Source organism: Gossypium raimondii, chromosome 11, assembly GCF_025698545.1.
Source record: "Gossypium raimondii isolate GPD5lz chromosome 11, ASM2569854v1, whole genome shotgun sequence".
Taxonomy (NCBI): Eukaryota; Viridiplantae; Streptophyta; class Magnoliopsida; order Malvales; family Malvaceae; genus Gossypium; species Gossypium raimondii.
The window spans coordinates 58,377,437-58,405,264 of NC_068575.1; the positions used below are offsets into that span (position 1 = coordinate 58,377,437).

At 32.7% G+C, this 27,828-nt stretch overlaps 4 protein-coding genes across 15 annotated transcripts; 1 reads left to right on the forward strand and 3 right to left on the reverse strand.

Moving 5' to 3' along the window:
• Positions 1 to 1,465: 1,465 nt before the first annotated feature.
• Positions 1,466 to 8,105, forward strand: LOC105802349 (TOM1-like protein 5). Of its 2 annotated transcripts, none has more exons than XM_012633940.2 (12): positions 1,466 to 1,843; positions 2,372 to 2,427; positions 3,597 to 3,709; positions 3,862 to 3,940; positions 4,030 to 4,128; positions 4,224 to 4,337; positions 5,449 to 5,606; positions 5,991 to 6,066; positions 6,181 to 6,266; positions 6,812 to 6,985; positions 7,389 to 7,725; positions 7,968 to 8,105. In XM_012633940.2, exons 3-11 carry the CDS (start codon positions 3,609 to 3,611, stop codon positions 7,717 to 7,719), a joined length of 1,218 nt encoding a protein of 405 aa, XP_012489394.2. In that variant the 5' UTR covers positions 1,466 to 1,843; positions 2,372 to 2,427; positions 3,597 to 3,608; the 3' UTR covers positions 7,720 to 7,725; positions 7,968 to 8,105. The 2 variants fall into 2 exon arrangements, with proteins under 2 accessions (XP_012489394.2, XP_012489392.2); XM_012633938.2 differs by having other exon boundaries at positions 1,467 to 1,843; positions 7,812 to 8,105.
• A 1,093-nt stretch (positions 8,106 to 9,198) lies between these two features.
• Positions 9,199 to 11,328, reverse strand: LOC105802350 (proteasome subunit alpha type-4). Its single transcript, XM_012633941.2, has 2 exons — positions 11,204 to 11,328; positions 9,199 to 10,176 (listed from the first exon to the last, which is right to left on the reverse strand). The coding sequence occupies exon 2, from the start codon at positions 10,140 to 10,142 to the stop codon at positions 9,390 to 9,392; it is 753 nt and encodes a 250-aa protein (XP_012489395.1). The 5' UTR covers positions 10,143 to 10,176; positions 11,204 to 11,328; the 3' UTR covers positions 9,199 to 9,389.
• A 2,323-nt stretch (positions 11,329 to 13,651) lies between these two features.
• LOC105802348 (protein DYAD) lies at positions 13,652 to 17,795 on the reverse strand. 4 transcript variants are annotated; one of them, XM_012633936.2, is made up of 10 exons: positions 17,624 to 17,795; positions 17,425 to 17,490; positions 17,291 to 17,339; positions 15,784 to 16,139; positions 15,333 to 15,698; positions 15,191 to 15,248; positions 15,028 to 15,111; positions 14,487 to 14,836; positions 14,291 to 14,405; positions 13,652 to 14,112 (listed from the first exon to the last, which is right to left on the reverse strand). In XM_012633936.2, exons 4-10 carry the CDS (start codon positions 16,071 to 16,073, stop codon positions 14,014 to 14,016), a joined length of 1,362 nt encoding a protein of 453 aa, XP_012489390.1. In that variant the 5' UTR covers positions 16,074 to 16,139; positions 17,291 to 17,339; positions 17,425 to 17,490; positions 17,624 to 17,795; the 3' UTR covers positions 13,652 to 14,013. The 4 variants fall into 4 exon arrangements, with proteins under 4 accessions (XP_012489390.1, XP_052479897.1, XP_012489389.1 ...); XM_052623937.1 differs by having other exon boundaries at positions 17,291 to 17,343; XM_012633935.2 differs by lacking the exon at positions 17,624 to 17,795 and having other exon boundaries at positions 17,291 to 17,343; positions 17,425 to 17,612.
• Positions 17,796 to 21,387: 3,592 nt separating this feature from the next.
• Positions 21,388 to 27,520, reverse strand: LOC105802352 (uncharacterized). Of its 8 annotated transcripts, none has more exons than XM_052623354.1 (8): positions 27,126 to 27,520; positions 26,860 to 27,003; positions 23,986 to 25,794; positions 23,716 to 23,804; positions 23,427 to 23,510; positions 21,999 to 22,066; positions 21,807 to 21,915; positions 21,388 to 21,716 (listed from the first exon to the last, which is right to left on the reverse strand). In XM_052623354.1, the coding sequence occupies exons 1-3, from the start codon at positions 27,312 to 27,314 to the stop codon at positions 25,651 to 25,653; spliced, it is 477 nt and encodes a 158-aa protein (XP_052479314.1). In that variant the 5' UTR covers positions 27,315 to 27,520; the 3' UTR covers positions 21,388 to 21,716; positions 21,807 to 21,915; positions 21,999 to 22,066; positions 23,427 to 23,510; positions 23,716 to 23,804; positions 23,986 to 25,650. The 8 variants fall into 8 exon arrangements, with proteins under 8 accessions (XP_052479314.1, XP_052479311.1, XP_052479317.1 ...); XM_052623351.1 differs by having other exon boundaries at positions 21,999 to 22,508; XM_052623357.1 differs by having other exon boundaries at positions 23,421 to 23,510.
• Positions 27,521 to 27,828: the final 308 nt, after the last annotated feature.

Below are 27,828 nucleotides of genomic sequence, written 5' to 3' on the forward strand. Positions count from 1 at the left end.
TGTATTGATTTTAAATAATATATTTAAAATTTTATTTAATTTATTGATTGAGTCTTATCTCAATTTGTATTGGTATTGTTATAATGTAAGAGGACGTAAATTCGAGTGCTCTGAAGCGCGCTATCTTTTTATTTAAGAGTTGAAAGGGATTATGAGTAATTCTAGACATTATATTAAATTAGATTTATGCTAAAAATATTATTTTATTTGTGAATTCAATTTAAAATTTATTTCAACGTGCTTAGAATTAAAAAAAGAAAAAGAAAAGAGTTAGTTGTAAACTTTCGGGAAATCGACCCTGAACAAATATGCTAAGCTTAATATTTGACAATTTTTCATTTAAAGTCGTTTACCTCCTTATATAAAATATACATTAAATAATAATATCTAATACTTATTTTATAATATATTGATTACATGGAATTTTAAAAAATATAAAAACTTAATATATTAAAAATTCAAAGTAAAAGGTTAAAAATTATATAAAATAATTTTAATTTATGATATTTTTATATTATATAAACGGGATAAACATTAAAATTATAAATAAATTTTGATCCAATGTGTAATATCATTATGAACTTTAATTTTGTGTACTTTTATATATAAAACTTTAATTTGATTCAATCTTCACAAATCATTAATAATATTATTGAATTAGTACTATTTTACATTGTTATATTTACATATACAAATAATTATATCAATCGATATGAAAATAAATGTATGTATTTTTTATTTGAATGCATACAATTAAATCAAAATCGAAAGTTTATGTATATATAAATCATAATTCAAGTTTTACGTGTATAATTACACTACATCAAAATTCATGTATAAATTTAATATTTATCTCAAGATCGTTCATCCCCATAGAAAATATAAATAATTTAAAAATAAATTTAAAAATGAACATATTCAAATTAAATGTTGATGGAGGTTGACCGGTTTAATACTAATCAACATCACTCAACATTCAACAAATGGTCAATGCTTATATGACTTTTATGCCACATGTAGTTGAGTGATTGAACTGTGTTACTGTTGACTAACTATCGATTGACAAAAATACCGAAGTGAAAAAGTAGTTTAAGTATTAATTTTGACTAAAAATAAGTACTAAATTATCAATAAATCTTTAATTTATGTACTATTTTCGAAAAAGAAAATAGGTGACCAAATTTATTTATTCAACTGATATTGAATTAATTTGTGATATTAATATTTTAAATTTTTATGGATAAAGGTGTATATAGGTTAATTTTTACATGAGAACGTTATTAATTAATTATTTGTCGAATTTATTTAATTTTAATTAGGAAAAAAAAATCTTTTATTCATTTTCGTTTGGGTTCATAAATTCTTTTTATTCATTGAATGGTTGAGACTTAAAAAAGAGAATTATTTGACACGCGTAAAAGAAAAATCAAAAGAAATAATAATGAAGACAGCTCACCTTCAAGTGACATTAGACTTACCCAGCAAGAGACGCTTTTTAAGGAAGCTTTGGACAGCCCCTCATGGGGGCATGGCGGTGCTGCTACAAGCTTCAATCAATCAGCCCAAGCTTTAAAAAAGAAACTTCATTTTATCCTTTTTGTAGTAATTATTTTATCTGCAAAATCCTATCTGCCAAATTCTTAAATTTATATTTTATTTATATATTAAGCTAATAATAAGCTTTATCATTTAACATTGCTATAAAGGCAAGAAAAGAACGAGAAATCTCCATTTTTTTTCCCTTTTTCTGGTAAATTGATCCTTTGCTTCGTCTTTCAGTCTTTGCCTTCTAGGGTTTGTCACTTGTTCCTAAGCTTCCTTTACGCCGTTTTCGTCTTTACAGGTATGTCGTGGTCTAGATTTCTGAAATTAGATCTCTGTTTTTCTTTTCTTTTCATTTATTTTTTTGAGAATTTATACTTATATTTGGTTACGAAGATATATAAGATTGGAAGCATTTGAGATCTGAACCTATTTAAGTGAAGGAATGGCTGAATTAAACTCCAGTAGTAAAGTATGACATAACAGAAGAGAACATTAGAGTAGATCCAAGATTTTTGCCTTTTATTATTCGTATTACTTTGTTTTCTGTAATTTTGTTATTTGTCCTTTAGTGTTATAATTCTCACGAAAATAATCAGTTCAAGTCAAGTTACTTAGTTTGAGAATCAAGTGTGTAGGAGAATGTATAATTTTTTAATATAAGCTGATTTTCCCAATTAACTCTTTTCTTTGGAGGAATTATCTCTTATATATATATATATATATATATATATGATGATGATGATGATGATGCTGATGATGATTATTTCCATTGGCTTGTAATATCTCTACTTTAATGTATTCCTCAACTGAGATTTGTTGTTTGCAGAGTAACGAATGAAACTGTATGCTATTCAGAGTCACTGCTAGCAAGGAAAAGAACCGGTCAGTTTATTTTCTCTCTTCTCTTATCGAACGTGTGTATGGTTACTCCAAGGAGTTGAGGAGTTCATTAACTAAGTGAACGAACCTCTACCATTGATTTGCTTATTCTTAAGGCCTTTCTTTCTATTGCATTGGTGCATACGGTTCTATCATGTGATTTAATTGCCCAGTTTACTTTTTCCAATACCATTCTTTGAGTTCTGCATTTGTGTTTGAGAATTTCTTTAAGTTTAATGTTCTGCTGTGTGAAATACCAGATTATTTATATGCTATTCGCACTCACAGCACATATTCATTTACTATGCATGGTTGTGAATATTTACAAAGTGGTTGCGGAATATTCTAAAAACCAGTTCTCATTATTTATACAATGAGTTAGTTCAGAATAGGTTTATATAAGATGGGAATGCTGGTGTAAATGGCGAAAGAATTAACAAATACATAAAAAATGTAAAATCTGTTGTTATTTTCTATTAAGAGTTGGTTCTACCATATTACATTTCAGTACCGTTAAATGCTATTGAAAATTCTATCAACAGTTTTCAACCCACCAGCTTGGTTAAGTAAAATGGAGAGCAAAAATAGCACAGGACTAATAAATACCTTAAAGTTGGGGACCATGCTGCTAGTGTTTTTTTATGAAGTTCTGTTTCTGTATATATATATGTGTGTGTGCATACCTTGGACATTTGTATTACCTGATAATGTGTAGATAATACTTCAAGTCTACTAATAAATTTTGAGAGTGATAAAAGTTGCTTCTTCAATTGTCATAAACATTAAAATGACTGAGGTATTTGTTACTAACCCAATGTCATATGTCCGGAGATTACTGTTTAGTGTTTCCCAACAAAATTGTACTTTCCAATAAGCACATGACAGATGTGAAGTGCTAAATGCCTACAAATTTGAATTATATATTATAGGCATAATCTGCAGCATGCCAAATACATGACCAGAAGGCTTTAGTTTGAGCTACTTATTCTCATCTGAGTTTTGTTTTAAAGATGGCTTTATAACTTAGGTTTGGAAGTTTATCAGTCCTTTTGATTTCTTAATATGTATATGCTGTGATCTGCTTGTGTATTTTTTCCATCCTTACCTATTCATGTTGTATTTTGGGTTGCTGTCGGTGCTTTTAAATTTCTATTTGTTTTATTTATATTCAGAAATAAGCAGAGATGGCTGCTGAGCTGGTCAATTTTTCCACAAGTGAGAAATTGGCTGAGATGGACTGGGCAAAGAACATTGAAATTTGTGAGTTAGTTGCTCGAGATCAAAGGTAGATTTATTTTCCTTTAATTTTTTTATTTATTTTGAAAATGGTCACTAAGTTCTGTTGAAATTGGCGCTACAATTCAGTCTTTTGGGTTGCCTTCATTTCATTAGAGTTCTTATTTTCCTTGGCTTTGTGTTTTTCTTTTTTTAATACAGGCAAGCTAAAGATGTTGTTAAAGCAATTAAGAAACGATTGGGGAGCAAAAACCCAAATACTCAATTATACTCTGTATTGGTTAGTATACCCTATTTTTGCTTAATGACAATATGACATTATGTTATTTTATATATGGTAAATACATTCTCTAACACCTACTTTTGCAGCTATTGGAGATGTTGATGAACAATATTGGTGAAAATGTTCATAAGCTGGTGATTGATACTGGCATTCTCCCAATTCTTGTGAAGATAGTCAAGAAAAAGGTGTGAACTTGTTCCATTTCTAAAAACTATTTGCTTTTCATGGGTTTTTTTTTACAACTATATTGCTCTTCTTATTATTCTTTCTTTTGTTGCAGTCGGACCTACCAGTGCGAGAGAGAATATTTTTGCTTTTGGATGCTACACAAACATCTCTTGGTGGTGCTTCTGGAAAGTTCCCTCAGTACTATTCAGCATACTACGATCTGGTGGTAGGTACAGACATGAAACATGTGTACCCTCATACGTTGTACATTTTGGTGGATTAGAGAAAAAGTATCCTCTAGGAACCCTGTGCTAAGTTTATGAGTTGTACACAATTTAAAAGTCTTTTTCTTCATTTGACATAATATTGATGTTAGTCACAGCGTTTACGAGGTTTGGTTTGATCATATGATTGCTGCATTTTATAAGCTTGTTGTTTTTGTTTTTGAATAGGAGGTTTGTAACTTAAGTATACACTCTTGACTCTTCATGAGGGTATAGTAGTTTAATAGTACGGGTAGGGATGTTGTTGGGACTTGGGAGTGCTGCTGTTGAGTTTTTTGTACTTACTTCTTGCTTGTGGTGGAACAGTGAGGGCGAGGGCCTTCATTACGCTTTGTCTTTGAAGTCATTTGGCCAAGTTTAACTAATTATTTCTCAGTAATTTAATTTTTCTCATTTTTCTCTAAGCAATTTGGGTTTGCTTGTTTCACCTTTCTTTCTTCTGTTTTGTTTATTTTATGTGGATCCTTCTCCTAAGCCTTCTCCTTAACCTGCATTATAGATAAACTTTCTCAATATAAATGCACTAAAAAATGTCTGCAGCTAATTCACTATCTGTGACCCTCATTTTTTTCTCTGCTAGCAACAGCTAAACTGTATTATTTCCTTGATTCCTTGTACATTTTTACAACCCTTTGCTCATCAAAATCCTACGAAGTTAGTCCTATTCATGGGCTATATTGTGAAAGTTCCAATATCTAATTATAGTTACACCATAAGTGATATATTAGGGCATGACTAGATGTTTAATTGTTTCTTCTTAGCTTTCTCAAAGCATGGTTATGAGATGAACAGCTTGGTGCATATGAATTTCCCCCAACTTCAGTATTTCATATAGCTTTCCATTATCAAAAAGTGTGCCTATGCTTCTTAAGTTGTTTCATCAAATAGCAGTTATACTCCAATACTAATGTTTTAACTTGTTTTCCTGACTGTTTAAACTCCTGCATAAGTAATTTTCTCTTGCTTGTTCTTTACAGCACACTTAATTAGCACAGATACATTGAAAGTGAATATATCAATAACTGCTTGTTTCTATTTTTTAAATCCTTCCAGAGTGCTGGAGTAGAATTTCCTCAAAGGCCTCATGCAACACCATCAAATCCACCTACTTCGCAACCAATTAAAAGTAATACGCTTAATGGTGAACTTGCCTCTGCCAGACAAGAGGCAGTTGCAAAGGAAGCAGAGCCTCAGATTGTTCCCGAGTCCAGGTAACCCCCCCCCCCCAAGTTTTTGTGTGTTATCTTGTGGAAAAAAATTACTATTTATTCCATGTGAATTTGTTTTTAGCAATCCATTGTGACAAAGGTTAAAACATGAACTAAATTCTACCTCACTAAAAAAATAACTCCTTGGAATATAGACACCATATGACCACATTTGAGCTTCTTTCTTTGTTGTCTAAACTCTAAGATGCTTTATTCATTTTTGGAGCAGTTGGGATTTGTTTGTTTTTGGGATATATCTGCACAAGTTTCTGTCAAATTTTTATTTTATGCTTGCTATTTGCTAAATAGATTGACAACGCATTTAATATGAGATCTTGTCTTGCCTGAAAAACAAAATTCCTCAAGTCTATTTTTCTCTTGCCACAGTATTATTCAGAAGGCTAGCAATGCGTTAGAGGTTTTAAGAGAAGTCCTTGATGCAGTTGATGCTCAAAATCCTGAGGTATGGGTGATATTTCCTTGCTTTATTATTGATGTATTTTATTATCCTCAGATGCATGTATGAAAATATGAGCCTGGATATGCCATTTTGACTACAAAGATATGTTTCTTTTAGGCTGCAAAGGATGAATTTACACTTGACCTTGTGGAACAGTGTTCATTCCAGAAGCAACGAGTGATGCATCTTGTGATGAGTTCTAGGTAAGGCTGTTATGAGCACAGTAGATTTGAGTTTTAATAAGTCATCATCCGATGTGTTGTACATGTCCATGAATAGATGAACAGAGAGAGGGAGGGACTTTTACTTTCTTTCAAATTCCTCTATTTGAATGGCAAGGGACCAATGCGTACATGTGCTGGCTATATTAATTTTGACTCCCAAGTGCTAGGGTAGGCTAGGTGGCGTGCAGTACCATATAAAAGTGATTATTTGGATGAATGGAGATGGGTAGTCTAGGTATGTACAAAGTGGCTTGCAGTTTCATGGAAATCAAAATTTCAATGATTCTTTATGGTTCATTGTATATGTGATCATATGCTACTTATCCCTGGCTTTAAGATTATTATTTTTGAAGTGGAATTACTTCCTACACCCAAGCAAATTCTAGGCTAATTGTCCAACTTGGGGATTATTTGTTTCTTGTCTTCAAAATGCTAGGATGCATGTGGCAAGTTCATTATGTTTTTTAATGCAAAATGTATATAGAAGTCCAATATTATGTTGGATGCTGTCTTTTTATATTCAGGGATGAGAAGGTGGTTTCTCGAGCAATTGAATTGAATGAGCAACTCCAGAATGTTCTTATCAGACATGATGCTCTTCTCTCTGGGAGGACAACTGTTTCTAGTAGGCCGGCATCAACTCTTAATCATTTCAACCATGTAGAAGAGGAAGAGGAGCCTGAGCAACTTTTTAGAAGGTTCGTCTATCTTTCCAAGATTCTATCTGCTCGCTCTTTGAGATGACGACGTTAGGTTGGTCAATGAATTCTCTCAAAAGCTTAAATAAAAGATGAATGGTTAATGTTTTGCAAGTGGGCCCGTGTGTAAAATGAAGTGCATGCTAAAGAAGGATTAGAGAAGCAATAAAACACAATAGGCAACAAGACAGTAGGTTCCAGATTAGAACTCAAGTGTTATACCTTGTTATTTTGGAATTTAGATCATCAATTTCCCAAAAAGCTGAACTATTCCATTCTAGTTCTAACAGATGGAATAGTGATGTATAAAGGGATAAAGTTTTGGTACTCTATAGTCCTTGCAGATCATTGTTGGTTGTATACATTGATGAAATTGTTTTGTTTCAACTGCAAAACTTTATAGGATACGAAAAGGGAAAGCATGTGCAAGACCGGAAGATGAAGAGTGCTCTAGAGAACAGCCACACTTGGGTTTGTATGGATCAAACATTCTGGGAGAAAAAGAACGGCTAAACCGTCCACTTATTCGACCATTGCCCTCAGAACCATCATATGAAAACAATGCACATCCTTCAGCTGTTGCAATTCCTCCCCCTCCTGCAAAACACATCGAGAGAGAAAGATACTTTCAGGAGAAAAAGGTTGACGGTTCTGCTGTGGCTGGTCATATGAGAGGCTTGTCATTACACAGTCGTAATGCTAGCAGTTCTCGTAGCTCCGATTTCAGTGACTAACTAGAGGTATGTGCCTTTCCGCAATTTCTGTTTGCAAAATATCTTGGTTTTTTCTTTGAATGAAGATGGATTTACATTGCTGATGCTGTCAGGTGTCGGCTGAAAGAACCTCGAGATATTTTAATCATGTAAAGTGTCATTACAGTCGGAGCCTTTCTAATTCAGTGTCCTTTATTGCTCGTCTGGAAGGTGGCCGACTGTTCCATTGAGTCGTGGCGTCTGAGTTTTTCACAATCCTTTGTTTGTAGGAGTGCTTGTAAAGAGGATTCCTTTCCAACATTTTTTAGTACAGACTCTTTGATGGCATGGCTATTATCTTGGACTCTTTAGTAAATGCACAGTTATGATGGTACCCAGACACGGACCTTCATATTCTTTTTCTTAAATTTGACCATGGCGTTACATATTTGATCATGACCATAGAGAATGAACTTTTTTAAATATACAAGAAGTCATTTGGTAAATTCAGTATACTTGTTATCTGTGTATCGGACATTTCCGAGTACTCTCCAATAATATAGATTATGCACGGGTTAAAAGCTTTGCAAACGAGGGAGGAGAGAAGAATTTAGGGTTGTTCATTAATAATTAATAATTAAATTATTAATTACCACATGAATTTTCTGATATGGAGACCATACTTGAAAATAGGGTATTCTTCTTCTAAGTAGACAGACTTGGAAAATTGTTTGTAAATATTTTTAAATTTTTATTTAGTATTTTGAGACTTGTTCTGTATTCACGAGGCTTTTACACTTAAAAAGCTCAATAACTTATTAACAAGTTTCAAAGTCATTAATAGATTTTGAATTAATCAAAAATTTTAAGTATCTGAATATTTTTATTTAATTTAAGTTGGGTTATTTTATTTAATTTTAACTAATATCTTCAAGTTATAATCTAATAATTGATATAAAGGACTAACGTCTATTGGAGTTATTTTAATTCGTAAATTTATGATATTTAAAATTATTTCAAAATACTTTTAAAAAAATTAAACATTATACAAAAAAATACTGTATATCAACTTCTGAACTGATTTTTCATTTTACAATTTTTTAAAATTGGGCAACCAATTTAGGAGTATTTACCCATTATAAAATCAAATTATAGATTCAAAATGTGATGCACATTATTTCAAATATCGAGGTGAAAGTTAAACATAACCGTTGAACCATAGACCTTACCATCGAATCATAGAGTATTTTGGTGAGGAACTATGCACAGTAAGGTAGTTAAAAGTTACGACGTTCTTCTACTCATCTTAATATTTAGCTGATATATCTAGATATATATGCGTATATATAATAAAAAAGTCACCTGTCATCTAAAACACAAGTGCTCAAAATTACATATAGCATTACATACCCAATCCGACAATAGTATACGATTATTTTCTAGGACCATGATACTGGATGTATATTCTTCAAAACATGTCACATACCAATCAAACTTGTACCCAAAGAACAGTTATCCATATAAAATGAAAACACCATTTTCCTCAGCACAACAAAAGATCATAAAATATAGTCAAAGTCTAGTTCAAGGCAAGCAACATATCGATCTGACAGAGTTCTCAATTCCATTTTCCAGAGAATATAACAATAGCTAAAAACAAGACGATAAACTAGTTTTGGGAAAACGATGAATGGAAAATAAAGAAAGCTAACTCAAGAAGCCTCAGTGGCAGGTTGGGTCACTCCAAACTTCACCAACAACTTACTCAGAGAATCAGGTGAGCAAACCTGGTACTTCACATTCCCCGAAGGTGTAAGGAAAACCTCAGCCAGTTCAAGTTTCTCCGAAGTAAGGCTGGTGCTGTCCATGGTTTTACTCAGCACCTTCAGCGCGAGTTGTACGGCTTCTTCCCTCGTGATATCGTCCTTGTAATCTTGTTTCAACATTGACTGAGCTGCTTGATTATTGGCACCAATAGCTGCAGCTTTCCATCCACTGTAGTTACCACTAGGATCACTCATGTAAAGTTGGAATCCATAGTTCTTGTCCCATCCTGCAAAAAGAAATGAAACACCGAATGGGCGGAGACCACCAAACTGGGTATAACCCTGCTTTGTATCACAGAGAGATTGAACCAACTGTTCAACAGGCATTGGCTCTTGGTAAGCATATGTGTATCGTTGAGCTTGCACCCTAGCAGTGTTGATTAAGATATTTGCATCAGACATTATTCCCGCCACGGCACAAGCAACATGATCATCAATCTTGTACATCTTTTCCGTAGATGTGGAGGTTTGAAGAAGCTTGGAAGTAACTTTCTTTTCACCAACCAAGACAACACCATCCTTCGATAGTATTCCAATCGCAGAGCCAGCATTCCCAATGGCTTCCATTGCATACTCTACTTGGTAGAGACGGCCTTCAGGGGAAAAGATTGTTGTGCGGCTATCATATCTCCGAGACATTTTTTTGTTAAGGCTGACCTACACTTAAAATTAACTAAAAACAAAAAAGGAAGGATAAAAAGACACAGTTAAACCATGATTTTTTCAAGTAAAAAGAGAATAGTTTTGCCTTCTATCCAATCAAATACAATTTTATCACAGTAATTTCTTTCTTCACAAAGAGTCAACAGATTTCAACTTTAAGCAGCAAAACACCACTAATGCAACATCCACATCTCAATTTCATGCATCAAGAAATCAAGGAACGTGTAATGTGTAGATAATGCATCCGACATGCCAAAAAAACATCAAAGAAAACCCGATGATTTTCCAAAATCAATGTGCACAAACATGTACTAAGAGCAATATTATATTTATTATATATATTTTCCTCTATTTTTGTTAATTTGAATCTGAGGCATTTAACCAGACCACCAGTTCCGAGTAGCACCTATCCATTCCAAATCAAAGCAGTTCTCAATAGACCTTAAATTTAACTCATCTTCATCAAGCACATTATTTCTACCTATGGTCTAAAGTATGAAGGTGTAAAGAAATATCACTTACAAGCCCAGACTTCTAATTCTCAATTAAAACTGTAAATCTTTCCAGCTGTACGGAAATTAAAAGTGACCAACCCTAAATCTATGAACAATGGAATCAAAAAAGAACATTACTTTCTTTCCTGAAAAATTAAAATCAGAGATCATGGGAAACTAAGAAGAAAAAAGACCACAAAACATTCTTAGTCGGACAGCGTAGAATTAAATATCTTAAATAGATATTGATCTTCCTTGTTTCTTTCAAATTCTTTTCTCTCATCCCTTAAACATACTCATCAATTATCCCAAAATTAAACGATAGAAAAACCCTAACGCAGGAACCCTTAAGTTCCCGATCATGTAATGGAGCAGAAATATAGATAAATCAACGGCCATTTTCAAGTCGGAAGCGACAGTGTGAAACCTTCTTTCAGTGGACGGTTGCTTAAATTTCAAAAGAGATTCGAGCATCATCACAGACCGAAACAAGAATATTGACGAAGCAAACAAATAAATTTAAAAGAAAGAAGAAAGACTAACCTCAAGCGCTTTCGGACGTTGGAGCAAGAGCAAGAGCAAGAGAGCAAGAGTTTTATTTTGGGGGAAAACTTGGGAGAAGGGCAAGCCACTGACTTTACGCCGCGGTAGAGGTGGGCTGGGCCATGTTTCGGGTCTTAATTGGGTATGTCCATATCATTTCAGCCATGATCATTCTCTCTGGTCCATCATTAAATTTGTTAGGCCCGTTGCAGAGTTCGGTCAAAGGATCTAATCTAATTATGGTAACATATTCAACCAATTATGGTAAGTTGTTGACGTGGCAACGTAAAAATTTGACGTTTGGCATGCATTGTTCATATCCTAAAACATAAAATGAAAATTATTATTAATAATTTTCCGTATTATTACCGATTTAACTAATTAATTTTGGAAAAATAATTTTAATGTGAATTAAAATACATATTAATTCCTAACTTGAATAAATTTTAGCAAGAGTTAATTTTAACTTGAATTAAAATTAGTCAGATTGAATTAATTTTCACAATAACTAATATGGAAACCCAACAAATATGTTCTTAAATTTAATTATGGTCAAGAATTAATTATCGAATAACCCATGTTATTAAATATTGCCAAGTTTTTAATGTTAATTGTTTTTTATTTACATTAAGAATTAATTTTGACATGTTTTATACTGATAATATGATTTTTTTTTGTGAATTATAATGCGGACAAAATCTTAACAACAACGTGATTAGTGCAACTCAAACTTAGGTCGCACCTGAGACAGTGAACACCCTAACTATCAAGCCAACACACAAGGTTCATACTGATAATATATTCTTATTATATTTCGACAATAATATATTAAATTCAGTCATACCAAAACGTTAATTAATTCCTATGTTATAAACTGCAAACAATAATTTTTTTATTTCAAAATTTGATTTTTAACAAAATTATTGAATCTAAATAATATTTATTTTTTATAAATAATAATTATTAAATTAACTAATTTCAAACTAAATATAATATTTACAAAATGGAAATTAATTGTTGAAATAATGTTAAGATTGTAAGAATTTTAATGCATTATAATAACTTTAAAATGAACTCAATCTATTGGTTGGGTATTCACGTTATTTGGGAATAGTTTAGGTTTAAATACCAAATTGTAAAGATATTAACTTTAAAATGTTTTTAAAAGTTAATCTAAGTTTTATAAGAAACCATATTTAAATTTTTATAACAATTTTCTTAACAATTTATTTTTCGTGGATGATAAAGCATTTTCTTAACAATTTTAAAAAAATAATTTTCTCAATTTTTGCAATATTAAAATTTTCCTATAATTTATATCCATCATAATACAAACTATCATGGTTTTAAAAATTAAGCATTTTAATTTCTTAATCATATTATTTTGAATAGTAATAAATCATGTATCAAATTTTAAACAAATAAACATTTTACATTTTAATTAATACACACAAATAATATGTGCATTGCATGGTAAAAACCTAGTAAATAAATTAAATTAAACAATTTCCAACTTAAGCGAGTTTAAAGTGTGGAATCAGCGATGAAAGTACTATGGAAGTCTTATATTAAGAATCAAATTTTGTTCTTTCCATTAAAAAATGAGTAAAAAAATTAAATCAATAAATAAATTAGTCCTTTTATTAAATTTTCATCTATTTTTACTATTAAAAATAGGTCTTTGTATGTCAACATGACGCAGACATGACATGACACATATCACTATCCGCCTATTTTATTAGCCGCATTAGTTTTTAATAGTACAAATGAATAAAAATTTTAATAGAATAGACCAATATGTTCTTTAAATTAACATAAAAAAATTAATTTGTTCATTTATTAAATAGAAAAAGTAAGATACAATTTAACTCTTAATATAAAATCTCCATGATACTTTGACCCAACTTATAATTATAATTGCATTTCATGCTATTTGGTCTTGCTCTCTATGAACACCCACTAACCCTACGCTCAAGCACGATCGGATCCCCACTACCAACGTCTTAATTACCTTCATAAGATTAAGAATTTTTCGAGGATGACCCGACTTGACCTTCTTTCCTGGAATTTGCACCAATTCGCTTTAAACCTAAGTCTATATAGATTTGTACTCTCTCCTGCGTTCACAATTTGGCTCCACGAATATTTCATGTTAGAGATGTGTTAATCATAACTTCAAAAACAAAAAATTTTGAGGCATAGATCCACCATTTCCAAATAGAGTTTTAGCTCAATAAACATTAACATCTAGTAAGGCACAAAGGTGATGGGAGATTATGGGTAAAATTGACTCTCTATAAAAAAAATAATTCACCATTTGATCTTTATAAAAAAATCACCTCAATATTGGTTCTCGAAATAGCCATAGCCGTCTCATGTGGTTCCCCAAAGAGCAAATTTGGGGTTCATAGTAAAGGCACATTTAGTTACGGTTGATACAAACCACCGAAGCAACAATAATCCATATCTATATATATTTTAAATATATGCCATTCTACAGAAATCTATACTCGGAAAAGATGTTTCTACTCTAAAAAGCATCATATTGACAACCTGCAACTCACAAATATTAAGTGTCACGTTTTTGTAGGTTAAAGGTCTGATAGGGTGCCACAGATGTAGTGTATCAGAAAGTGCAGGGGGCTCAGCTTCAGTCTGTGAGTCCTATACAAAATCTAAATCCTACTTAATATAAATGTTAATTTAAGCTATCCGAAAATATGGGAGATGGAGGGTTGGTGGGGAAGGAGCGTTGCGGGATTCAAATGTATTTCTCCACTCAGTTCTATCCATGCATAGTTGATGAGAATTTACTGCCTTGATTTCTGCAGAACGCTAACCGCACTTGAAATATCTGTCAGCTGTTGCTTAATTTTAGCTTTCCACTTCACCAGGTCCTTCAACATTTCCTGTCAAAGAGGAGATTCCAAATTGGCCTTTCATCGCATAGCAGAGTATACTCACTGACAAGCAAATCCACATGCAAGACTAAACATTTACATGCATCTCTAAGGGTACCTATGCATCCAATATGCACTGTTTTATGTGTCTTATTTTTCTCTAAAAGAAAACTTTGTTTGACATCACCTGAACCAGAAGCAAATTATCAAGATCTGACTTTGAATTGGCAGTTACAGAAGAATCAGGTGTCACATTAGCTTGATCTTCCCCTTGCCTCCTTGGTGCTAGCTCCTCCACATTGCTGTTTACAAAACAAAAGAGAGTAGCTCCAACGTTAAACACATTAATCTTATACCAAAATTGGTCAAATAGCTTTTGTTACCTCATTATTTTAGCCATTTCTTCATTAATCATGTCCAGATCTTGAGCACAAAAAGGGCCTTCAAAGGGGCTATGACCAGGTCTTGGCCATGCAAGTGGGGCCAGATCCGTCTCTTGAACTGCATCCTGCCCAAAATTAATCAGCTCTGGATTGTCTATCCAGGGTGACAAGTTACCGCCTTGAAAATTGTCCAGGTTGGTGCTCTCTAACCAATCTTCCCATCTTTCAGAAGCTGATGGACTAAAGATAGTGCATTGCTTTGATGCCTGCAGAGTGCTCAATGAATTTGAAATTTCCAGCATCTGCTGCTCAACTCTAGTTTTCCATGTCATCAGTTCTTTGCACATATTCTGCTTGTAAAAAGGTGAAAACTAAGAGCTCTTCGCACTAGGTAGTTTCAGATATAGGCGTGCACAAAATTACTATCTTGTAATAAAGACAAGTTTTTAAATAACTTCAAAATATTACTTTCTACCTTATATTTAGCATATGTAGGATTGTCAGAAATTTATTTATTGGAAAAAGGATATTGTTACCTTACCTGCATACCATTCAATGAACTTGTAAACTCCATTAGGCGCTCATCTGTCTTTGCTTTCCATTTCAACATTTCTTTCTGCATCTCCTGTACAACAAAGAATTCGAGATCAGCAACTTATCATACTGTTGGAATTAATTTCATTTCAAACTATAATGACATTCACCTCAATTGAATTTGCTTGATCTTGCTCTTGCTGCTTGGATACCAGCTCCTGCATCTCTCTATTTACAAAGAATAGAGGGTACTTGAGATGCTAAAACATCAATAGCTCCATCTTTAAATAACAATTACTTTATTGTTCTCACCTCTTCAGTTTTACCATTTCTTCATTAAGCAGATTGAATTCTATAGCACCAGCTGAAACATGATTTGGAGCAGCAACAGGTTTCTGCCAAAATGGGGAGATCCCAGCCTCCTTTTGCTTGTTGACCAGGTCAGCATTCTCCAGCCAATACTCCATCACTCCACTGGTATTGTAACAACGCCGAAACCTATCAGTACCTCCAGGTGCCACCTTTCCATCAATGTGCTTCAGCAGATGGTCCAATAGCCCAGTATCACCAATAAGTTTACGGGCTGCCATTCTCAAAGCAGGCCGAGATATTGGATTCTCAAACACAGCCCCTTCAGCCTTCATGATCTCTAACATGCTTTCTTCAGCTAGATTATACCTTCAATATTTGTACCATATATAAGAAAAATTTTAGCATAAACAGAAGAGGAGAAAATTAACCAGTGAGTAACCAATGTTTTCACCTTTCAGCAGACCATCTCTCTACAGTATTTTTATGTTTGTTTTGCTTGCCCTTGTTAGGACCATTACTTAAGCTTTGTTTCCCACATCTTGCAGCTTTTTCTTTTCTCAGTTGGTTGGAGGAAAGGCATTTTCTCTTCCGTACTTCTGGGCATGAAATCAACATAGTTTTCACATGCTTTTTATCATCTTCATCATATTCTTCCTCAATTTTGCCAGGCAACGGTTTGGCAGTGCTATCTCCTTGAGAGTTCAGGAATTTAACTTGTCGGCAGACACCCCGCTCTGCCATCCCGGATCAGTCCAGTTTAAACCAAAAAAACCCTTTCTTAGATCTTTCAGCTACTTCAGCACAGTTCTGAAACACCAACATGTACAATTACAAACAACACTAAGAAATTTGTTCAATGCAGCCAACACCTTCTCTTAACACGAAAAGCCACACAATAAGACCAACATTGAGTCCAAAAATCAACATCCTATTTGAAAAATGAACTGGGGAAAATTTTACAGCCTTTACCAGTTTTTATTTCCTAATCAATTACTCACATCTTATCAAGAGAAGTTGGTAACATTTTCAGTTTTAATCACATTGCAAAATGAGCTCATATATTTCACCCAAAATCATGAGAATCCACAATTTAATATCAAATAACCAGTAGATTCCCATCCAAGATAAATACAAGTAACACAAAGTGTCACTTTCAACTTTCTACTCATCCAATTCTAAGAGGAAGCTTAAAAATCAGGTTGTCTAAAAAAGTATTCATATTAGAAAATAAACCACCACAGTTCATAAAATTTAGAAGTACTGTATCTTTACTAATCCATGCTAATCCCATGTTTCAAAGTAAAAATTTGATACTCCCACCACCACTAACAGGTTCAGTATAGATACCCCAACTCTAGTTATCCACAATCTCAGCCTCGTATTTTATTTTCTTTCAGTAATTAAATTCAAATATCTGCTAAGCCAACAAAGCTTTGTCCCTCACATCCAACCTGAGCCCATTGTCGACTGTAAGTTAATTGACTCACCTATGGTGCTTTTCAATTACTCAACAGGTTCTAGAATCAAAAGTCAGCTTCTTCACTGCAAATACTCAACTTCCAGTGTAAAAGAAAACCTGGCTAAGTATATCAAAAAAATAATACATTGTACGAAAACCAAAACCAAAATGATCGAAGAGAACTATTTGGCAACTAATATCACGTCTTGGGCACCAGAAAGTCGATGCTAAAAATAATACATTGTACGAATCCTTTAACACAGCTACCTTAGAATGGCTCATGGGGAAATGGATCAAACAATAACAATTATTTTAAAAAAAAAAAAACCTCAGACATCAAACATACGATCCTGACTCTTATTTTCCTTCATTTTTCCCCTCTTTTGTCATAGCAACCAAGCAGATAAAGCATTTAGCTTTGAGGGGAATAAAAGAAAAAAAATAGCAGAGGAAGCATAAGAAACGAGAAATTACGGCGGCGGCCAAAGAAGGGACTTACCTTGAGAAATTATGAGTTGTAGCACCGACATTCAATCCATTCTAAAACCCTAACTTCATTTACGGAGAAGAATGTTAAATAAAATCAAAAAAAATAAAAAGAGCCTTAAAAATTAAAGAAGAAAGAGAAAATACCCTTGTGATTTTGGGATCAGAGACAGAAAGCTTTCAAAAATGCCAAAAAGAAAGGGAGAAGTAAAACTGAAAGCAAAGTTGAACAGGCTCAGGTTTTAACATTTTGGCCGAAAAATTCTATTACCGAATATATCAATCCTACAAAAACCCTAACCGCCAAAATTCCTAAAAACCCTTTTCTATTTATTTTAGTAATTACCTTTTTCATTTTATATATATATATATCTTTGCCTTCCAACTTTGTAATCACTGAGAACTTACTTCAGATTCCGCGAGACGTAGCAATATCTGATTAGTTACACAGATTTTTCACTAATTCATTTAAATAGGAAAAAATAAAAAAATTTTAACATAGAGTTGTGCGGTGCAGTGGGACCGGACTTTTTTTTATATAAATATATATGCTCTGCATTTCAAGTCAATTTTATTTTTCACTACTTATCCCTCTCAACAATATGATGTTTAGTATTTGAAATGTGTTTTCTCCCTTACCTGATTTACATATAGGGTTAAATCATTTTACCTTTTCTTTTTGACTTTTCTTATCACAAGTTAATTTTAGATATTTTTAAAACTATAAGAAAATTTGTTAAGTTTAAGCTTTAATAAGAAAAATTGTCAAATTGTCAAATTAACTTGAAAAAAGTTCAGAAATTAATTTGAATAAAAAATTTAATTTTGTTTTCAAGTTCATATAAAATATTTTTAAAACATTAATTCAAAAATCTGATTTCTTATTTTAGTCAAAGTTTACGCCATTTATCATTTTAATTATCATTTTAAACTAAATTTAGCTATTAATCTTTTTAAAAAATTAAATTATTTTAAATACTAAAATATTAATTTTAAGATAAATTATACAAATAATTACTTAACTACAAAATATTTTATTTTAGACCCAAAAAAATTATAATTTAAACACCCTTGATTACTTCCGATAAAATCAGTATCGAAAATATTACATGGATTTTTCTTTTAAATTTTGATTTTGCACGCGTACCTCACTAACAAGCCCCTCTAGCTCGAACCCTTCTCCAGGCTTCCCAAAGTCATACTTTTTACCAAACACAGTGGCCGTCACATTGTTCAAAGACCCAAAATGAAGCACCCTTCCTGTAAGAACTTCACCTTTGGCTTCCATTAAACACTTCAGCTCTTCGACCATTTTGACACCAGTCTCACGCCTGAACCCTTCAAAGCCAGTGATTCTCTTCGACTGAACAAATGGGTGGCTGAGATACGCCTCAAGTTCCTCCAATACTAACCTTATGGAGCGAACCCCATTGCCCCATGAAACAACAGCTCATAGGCTGGCTCCTTTATAAGCAAAAGCTGAGTTGTTGTTGTCGAGGATACCCCTCGCTGTCTCAAGGTCATTGGACACGATAAACTGAGCGAACCCCACGGAAAAAGCCATTAACTTCACTGCTTTAATAGTTTTAGCAAGTTTAGCCAGGGCTCGGTGAGAGGTGGCACCGGTGAATACAGTGAGCAATCCAAGAAGTGGGGAACAGAGTGGACCAGGGATCGCAACACTTGCCTTGGACCTATAACGCCCATGAGGACCCCCTGGTGAAAGCCACAACGCAAATATTCCAACCAATAGAAAAGCCCACACAAAGGCTTCAAAACTCAGCAATGGTGAAGTGACATTTTTGGCACTTCCTCTAAGATGGATATTCAACAAAAACTTATTTTGATAGGTGCAGAAGCAATTTTTTGAGAGCTTTATAGTAGGGGAAATAAAGAGTTGCTTGGGCAGTGTAAGAGACAATGAGTTGAAGAGAAGGGATTTATTGTTGTATCTTCCATTTCCTTCTTGATTTCCCTCGTCTTCCCTTCCAAATTCCTTCTCTTTAACTGTTGCATTTCTCTTACACCAGAGACTCACAGACGTAAATGTTTGGGTTATACTTCATTCAAATTAAATTAAAAGTTGGGACTAAAATGATAAACAATTTAAAATGAATAACAATGACATAAATTTTACTTCAATTACGTGGAAAATAAAAATTTAAGAGAAAAGTAAATGTTAAGATTTCTGTTTATGATTATCAAAATGAGGTGTTTTTGTTTTGGGTGTTTAAAATGAAAATTTTAATCGTTGAATGACTATCTATGTAATTTATCTAATCTTTTAATAATATTAGTATGTAACTCGTGTGACAGTAAAAAGTTCATAAAAGAAAATTAGAATAATGTTCATGTGGATTGGTATGTAGGATGTTATATTTAAAATTTTAATGTTTTAGTCAATATTTTTATTAAAAATAATCAATTAAATTTTTTGAAAGATTAATGGTCAAATTTAAATTTAAATTTTAAACAATCAATAATTTAATTTTTTAAATTCAAATTGTTAAAAAAATATAGACATTTTGATTTATTTTTCATTGCAATCAATTAAATCCTCAAATATCTATACTATTATTTAAGTGTATGATGAAGTTAATGTTACAAATCAACTTAATACCAACTGGGTCAATGAAAATTTTAAATTAATCGGTCGATGAAAATTTTAAATTAACTTTACATATTTTTAATAAACTAGATGTTAATGTGCATGTGTTGTATGTAATTTTATGCGTTTAATTTTAATTAGCTTTTAAATAATGTATTTGTAATTATTCTTACTACTTATAATTTCTTTTAGTTTTTAAATAATATATGAATTTGAAACTATATAAGAAAATAAATTATAATATCGATTTGAAAAATAAATAAAAATTAAATAAAACAACATGCAACAATTATAATAACAGTTTGTAAATATTCACATAAAAATAATTTTAAAAATATTTACTTTGCACGATATAAAAATTAAAAATATCGTAATATTACATTACCTCATTATAAATTAAAATAATATTGGACCACTGAGGGAGAAAGAAGAAAGTCGTTGGGCTTATCACAAATTTTTGTCTTCATATATGAATGTATTAATCCCCCTACTTACACGTTTTGAATTTTATTGGAGACTTGGATTCTGGTCCAAGTCAGCGTCGATTGGTCAATTTTTATTCTAGACTGTGGTTTCAGTTTCATTATTATTATCGGAGTTCGGTACGTTGCAATTCAACCTTCATTCTTCTCTCTCTTGGATTCCTTTGGAGTCCTTGCCAACTATTTTATCTCTTCTCTGAAAAAGACCCATCGCAGAACCAGAGATGGGCAAAATATATGTAGAGAAAGAAAAACGAAAAAGCGATATGATGTTTTTGTGAAGGAGGTGAGAAACGTGTGTTACTAAGAGTGCGTTTGGTTCGCTGTATTGGATTAGAGGTGTATTGGATTAGAAGTGTATTGGATTAGAGGTGTATTGGATTAGAGGTGTAATAGCAAATCAACTGTTTGGTTGAATGTAATGGAATAGATGCGTAATAGTAATCTTGTGTTTGGTTGAATGGAATAGAGGTGTAATAGCATAGTGGAAAAAATTAAAATGACTAGAATACCCTTAGCATAAATTTATTTTGGTAAGATTACTATTATCAATAATTAAAATGATTATTGTTATTGTTATTTAAATTTTAATAAGATTATTATTATCAATAATAAATATTTTAATCATATTTAAACATAATTATTATTAAACATATTTTAATTAAAATATATAATTTAATAAAATTCTTAATAATTACCGAAATTTGTTTTGGTAAATTATTATTGTTATTGTTATTTAAATTTTGATAAGATTATTAATATGAATAATAAATAATTTAATCATATTTAAACATAATTATTATTAAATATATTATACTTAAAATATATAATTTAATAAAATTCTTAATAATTAATATTCTTATATGAATTTACTCAAATCATAATATATTATATGATACTATAAAAGATAATTTGAAATAATTAATATTAAATATATTTTAATTAAAATATATGATTTAATAAAATTTAAAATAATTATAACTAATAAAATTTAATAAGTAAGAATTGAACTCTAAAAAATAAAAAAAACATAACCATATCGAATTATCATCAAGAACTCGATTGAATTTACAACAATTCTGAATTAAACGGAAGTACTGCCTCAATATCTCACTTCAACTAAAAATATAAAGCAAGCATTCAATAGAAGAAATTCAAGCCGATACAATATCTCTTTCACCCTGCTCTCAACTCCAATTGGCCTTCCATGAAACCGATTCTTCACTTCAAACAAAATAGCTCACCAATCTAGCAGGAAAACGAATACTGTCCAAAGTTGCCATTGAAAATAACCTCCAACTTCATGTGTCCATTCCACAAGTTAAGGGAAAAAGCAATCTCTGCCAATTCTGGATTTATATGATGCATTGATAAATCAGGAAATAGAAGGCCATGAGGTAAGGTTGCTAAAAAATCACAATGAATCAAAAGTAATTTACCTCTCCAGGAAGGCTAAATTGCCAAGAGCACATGTTTCCTCTAAAGCACCAAAAACCAGAAGGCATATTTGTTGACAAGTTGCAGTACTGCCTCAAGATCTTAGTTCAACTACAATATAAAGCAAGCATTCAGCAGAAGAAATCAAAAGCTTACTTGTTCCTCGTTTTCAGCAGAAGGGAATCTCTACTTACTCTGCCTATGTCATGAGCACCAATGCCAGAAACTAAACAATGAAGCTGAATGATGTCCATCACTGATCCTATGAATTAAAACAATCAATGCAATCAGCTAAATTCAGAAAAACAATTCAGAAAAACAATTACATGACAATGAAACATGAAACATGAAATAGTATAAGAACAATTTTATTACCATAATCCAAGTTTTGGTTAGTTCCCATTGCAACGGTAACATAGACACAGAAACATGCTCAATCATAATGACAGATACAAACACAATAACATCAGTCGAGGAAGATTACCACCATTTGATTGATACGCATGAACCCCGCAATAGTACATTCAATGACATAGAGTTGCAACCAGTAGCTAAGGTTAAATCCAGACGCACCATTGGCAGTTTCTAATGAAACTCTGAGTCGGTTTTGTACACCTCTTCTTAGACTGCCTACGACTCTTTCCCATTTGACTATCTCTAGATTTCAGAAGGATGACTTACAAAGATCATCTATGTGACTGTGTCTGTTATAAGAGAATGACACAATAGCACAGTAATTGTCTAATAATAACTGCAGGTATACGGAGAAGAGAACAACAAAGTGAAATATTAATAATATTTGGGCTTTGCATAACTGAATGCATGAGGAAATCATATGCGAAGTGCTTGAATTATATTCCTTATAAGCTCACGGTTTTCTTTGGATTCCCCTCTGGTTCATCCTCACCAAAGAAACGAGATTCATAGGTTCACAGATTCACAGATTCTAACATGTAGGTAGTAGCACGAATTGTAAACAAAGAAAAGGATTTCATGAAGTTTATTACAATTGATTCTCCTAATTTGTGGTTGTTAATTGCATAAATATTATATTTGCATGAGCTTGCATTGTATTTTCTTACATTCCAAACATATGAAAATGGTAAATAGTAAATATATTAAACTCTCCTAGGAGGAAGACAACTTCATCCATGGGGGACTGCAGGACACAGTTCTGGCATTTACTAATGGTTTGAGGCTGTGGCTAAGAACGAGCTCAAATGAATACAGACATTGAGATAGGATCATCTCAAAAGATACTGGTTTTTATTTTCATTGCCACATTACGAGTTTGTATTCTTTGAGAGTTTCTAACAATTCTATGCAATACCAAGATGCAAAAGATCGATAGCCCAACAAAGGGGGCGGATGATCATTTATTTTTCGTTCTCAAAGCGGAACATTCATCATCAGTCTTAGATATTCATCCATCGAAACTCAACAACAAACAAATTATTACCATTTACCATAGGTGAAAAAAAATCTTTGCAACCCACACATCACAAGACTTCCACACAAAAGGTAAGAACACAAGGAAGTGTTGGGGAAGCTCATTAGCAAGTTTGTTATAAGTAACCTATGAACATTTAAACATGTCAATGCTCAAACTCGCTCACCACTACCTTCTGATTCCATGGCCTTTAAACTTTCTGCCATCATTTGATCTCTGTTCTGTCTTTGTCTTTCTACAGCAACCATATACAGGGCTACACAAGAACTAATTGTGAATTACCAGCAAGAACAAGGAAACAAGATGAAGTTTATAATTCAAGAGTGAAAATAATTCAACAAAAAAGTGAAAATAATCCAATTTATCTGTCCGCATCTATCCTTCCTACAATTCACCTTTTAACAATTATAGACCTAGTAAGAAACCTATAACAATCACAAAAGGCAGCAGCCAAACTTTACCTTCCCGGTAGGGAGCCCACTCATGCTTACGCAGATGATGTGAAGCATCAAGTGGAGGCAACATCCCAAATTTCAGCATAATAGATGGCCTAAAACAATAATTAGACCATTAAACAAATAAGAAATTAGGTTAAAAAAAACTCATTGATCCGAAAAATAGTAGCAGCATGAGCAATTTAACTCGCCAACTGAAAGAAAAAGGAGAAATTAAATGAAAATTTGTAACATAGGGTAGAAAGAGTGAAGAGAAACAGAGGGATTTTCCATTACTCGAGTGGCGAGCTCGAGAGACTGAGCGTTGTCGACGATGGAACCAGCGATGGCTACGGTGACAGTGGGGATATCGTCGGCTTTTTTGGTTTCACTGGTTGAGAAGAAGAAGGTCGACTGGTTGAGAAGGCAATCGAAAGAGTGGCAGAGCGAAAAAGAAAAGAAAGGAAACGGAGGGAACAAATCGGCAGCAAAGAGGCATAATGGACTGGGAGGAAATCGGCAGAAAACAAAAGCAAAGAAATAAGGAAGGAAATCGGATGAAGGAACAGAAGAGAAACAAGGGGATGGGGGGAGGGCAAATCAGGGAGGTGATGCTCAATCGGTAGCTAATCTGGGCAAAGAGGGGGGAATAGAAATCGGTGGTTTTCACCGATTAAGAAGGTAATGGATTAGATGCGTATTACCAATACATCAAACTAAACGACGTGTTAGAGAGGTATTAGGTGGGACCCACCGATTAGGGGTGTATTGGCTTAGCTAATACACCAAACCAAACAAGCTGTAAAGGTAAGTTGGACATTTTTTTAAGTTTTAAATGGATAATGTTTAGAGACAAAAGTATTATAAAGGTTCTCGTATTAAGAGTTAGATTGTATTTTATTCTCTTAATTTAGAAAATAGTTAAATTTGTTCATGTACATCAAATCAAAAGAGTAAACTGATCATTCTCTTAAAAATTGGTCATTGCATGTCATGCCACATGTAACTGTTTGATTATTCTGTCAGTAACGCTAGTTTTTAACAGTAAAAATGGATAAATTTTTTTATAGAAAGGACTAATTTACTCTTTGATCTAACTTATAAGGACTAGTTTGCTCATTTTTTGAGTAAATAGGACAAAATACAATATTACTTTTAGTAAAAAGACTTTTATGATAGCTTTTACCACTTTTAGATGCTTAATAAATTTTAAGTGAACAATTTCAATGTTACACAGTACTTTGGTGACCCAATTTTTACGTTTTGGAAAACAGTGGGAAAGAATTTCAGATTTGAGAAAATACACGATTTTAAAGAATAGATTATAGGGTCTCAAAGTCAAAACTGAAATATAAATAAATAGAGTGAGATATATTTTAGACCAAAAAAATTAGTATAGATACCAAATTAGAAAAGAGATATGATCTAGGGTGCAATTGGTGAATTAAGCCTTTTTAAAATTAAATATGTTGAACTGCAATTTAAGGAAAATCTCAATTATGAATATTTGGTGCTGATGCCACAAAATCTTTATTGACATTATGTTGCATGTGAACAATATTTAATAAGAAATGAATACCTGTAATATTCATAAAATTAAAATTTAAGTCTGCATACTTGTTTTAAAATTCAAATCCACATTAAGTTAATTGAATATGAACTGAATAGCATTATCCACCGGTTATTCCTATCTGCTAAATACCCGAAGTTAGACTATAAAGAGAATTTAAATATACTATCAACCAGGGAAGATGTCAAAGTCCTTTGGAGCTGGATCAAGTTCTAGATATAATGCTAACACACAGTTTTACACAACCAAATACTTTTACAAGTCACTGCAGATGAAGAGCAGGCAAGAAATTTCAAATGAAATTTACTTATTAAAAAGAAAGTGGTGAGTGTGTAAATATTTATGCTAACCTAAGGAATTGCGTATGAAGACAGTTCAGATAGAAATATCATTTACATTTTACTCTGGACGGTGAGGTACTTAGTGTGACGCCCCTGCGCAATGATTTTCCCAGTTTTTTTCTTCCGAAACTCAACCGTGACAACGGCAACAGTCTTCCCAACACGCAATGCCTTAGCCTCTATCTCGATTTCCTCCTGCATGAACGACAATATGCACATTAAGAACATCACAAGAGCCTCATTTCTTTCTATAGCTGGAGAGTTCTATTTTCCTAAAGTAAAAGATATCAAAAAAATCCTTTACACGACTTTCTACATGAATTCCGGCATAGAATCATAAATAGAAGCAATACTTTTATTCAACCTAAAACCCTTTGTTCCGTCCAACAAATTGGGACCACATCCCTTAAAAAAATAGGTTTCAGCCTATGGATCCAAATTTGGCTTTGCGATCACCAGCGCTTGCTTTATAAGAGCCGAAGTGCACTATCCTAAACCTCTTCAAACATCTTGAACAAAGCAATGTTGGATTGACCATTTAGATCATTCAAAGACCAAGGCCTTCGGATTATGGAATTTATTGTATTTCCAACATAATGTATCTCATACAATTGAAAAGAAATATTGTGTTGAAATGTTGGCAAATAAATCAAGCAATCTAATTAATTAATGCGAAATTCCAAATCAAAGGATTTCTTATTCAAATGAACTTTGAAATAAAGTTCAGATCATGTTTCATTTGAGTTAACCACTTTCAATTAAAATTCAGAGCATGTTTACCACTATCAGAGCCTCTGATTCTTGATATTTTTCAGCATTCCAAATCAGGCATTGAAGGTAAGACCCAGGAATCCGGAAGCAACAGGTTGAACCCAAAGAGGTATTTTCTATGTTCAAAAGACTCAAAACTGAGACCTTAAGGATGCCGAAATCCTTACCACTTGACAACAGGCGTTGATCTGAGAGGAAGATTGTAGTTAACTAAACATTCTTCCGTGAACTACAATGGTTTTCAGGTATTAACAAGCTCTAAGATCTCCAAACTAATATCCACCCAATTGATTTATTCTAAGATTCCTACCATGAAAACCCAGAGAAGGGTTGAAGAGATCCCAAAAAATGATTGATGAATCAGTTTCCTCTTTTTCTTCCAAGTAAAAGCAAAATCAACAGAAAACCCATTCGGATTATAAGTTCAAGTCAAGCAAAGCTGGAAAGGAATTGGATAAATAGGATAAAAAGTAGGAGAAAATCACTCACGCCAACATAAGCAGCATCCAAGTAAGTGATACTGATTTCGACAGAAACTCCACTGGTACTAGCTCCGTAGGAGTAAATAACCGCTGATCCAACCAAATCCACCAGTGATGCAGTAGCTCCACCGTGCAAGAAATTACCAGCGTTCTTTTTTTTTTTTACACAATTCAAGCATAAAAAAAAAGGCACCAATAATCAATTAAAGTACCGAATTAGAATTAACCAAAATCAAAATTTGTGATAAATTGTGAAATTGAGAGAAGATATACCAGCAAACGAGGAGGGACTTTCATGGAGCAAAGAACTCGACCCTTTTCGATTTGGTCAACATGGAGACCTTGCATGATGAAGTTTTCGAAGAATCTAGAAGGCATACCATTGATGGTTGAGGCGTTCTTGTCATCGCCGTCAGCCCCAACTCCTTTCTCCAAGTATTTCTTCACCGTTTCCAAATCCATTGGATTTTGACCGGCTCGTTTCTTCTCGCAATTGCAGAAGTAAAAAACTGTACGCACACCACTATCCGCTCACGTTTATGTGGGAATTGGGAAATGAATAAATAAATTTATCTATTTATATTAGCTTTACCAAAACCCAAAGCCATGGCAAACTTCTTCCATACGGTCAAAGTAGTCGGCGAACCTGTGTACAAGAAGTTAGGTTGAGGGTGGAATGCAATCCAATCAAAAAAATTTTGAGTTAAATGAGAATTTTATTTTATTATTTTAATTTGATTTAAAAAAAATTTTAATTGAATCGAGTGAGATGCAATTAGGGGTGTTCAGCCGGTTAATCGGTCGGTTAATTAACCCGAAATAACATTAATTGAATTAATCGATCTTTTAAAATTTTTAACTGTTAACTGAACCAAAATTTTTTGGTTAATTCGGTCGGTTAACCGAATTAACCAAAAATGATATGTTTTTTATTTTTGGTTAAAAATTAACCGAATTACCCGAATTAACCGAAAAT

Coding starts and splice junctions, on each gene's coding strand:
- LOC105802349 (XM_012633940.2), top strand. CDS start 3,609: ATGGCTGCTGAGCTGGTCAATTTTTCCACAAGTGAGAAATTGGCTGAG. Junction 3,941..4,029: donor CTCAATTATACTCTGTATTG/GTTAGTATACCC, acceptor CTACTTTTGCAG/CTATTGGAGATGTTGATGAA. Junction 6,986..7,388: donor CCTGAGCAACTTTTTAGAAG/GTTCGTCTATCT, acceptor AAAACTTTATAG/GATACGAAAAGGGAAAGCAT.
- LOC105802350 (XM_012633941.2), bottom strand. CDS start 10,142: ATGTCTCGGAGATATGATAGCCGCACAACAATCTTTTCCCCTGAAGGC.
- LOC105802348 (XM_012633936.2), bottom strand. CDS start 16,073: ATGGCAGAGCGGGGTGTCTGCCGACAAGTTAAATTCCTGAACTCTCAA. Junction 15,112..15,190: donor ATCAAGCAAATTCAATTGAG/GTGAATGTCATT, acceptor TTTGTTGTACAG/GAGATGCAGAAAGAAATGTT. Junction 14,406..14,486: donor GAAATGGCTAAAATAATGAG/GTAACAAAAGCT, acceptor TTTTGTAAACAG/CAATGTGGAGGAGCTAGCAC.
- LOC105802352 (XM_052623354.1), bottom strand. CDS start 27,314: ATGGATTTGGAAACGGTGAAGAAATACTTGGAGAAAGGAGTTGGGGCT. Junction 27,004..27,125: donor AAGTCCCTCCTCGTTTGCTG/GTATATCTTCTC, acceptor AAAAAAAAAAAG/AACGCTGGTAATTTCTTGCA. Junction 25,795..26,859: donor TGGATGCTGCTTATGTTGGC/GTGAGTGATTTT, acceptor TCGTTCATGCAG/GAGGAAATCGAGATAGAGGC.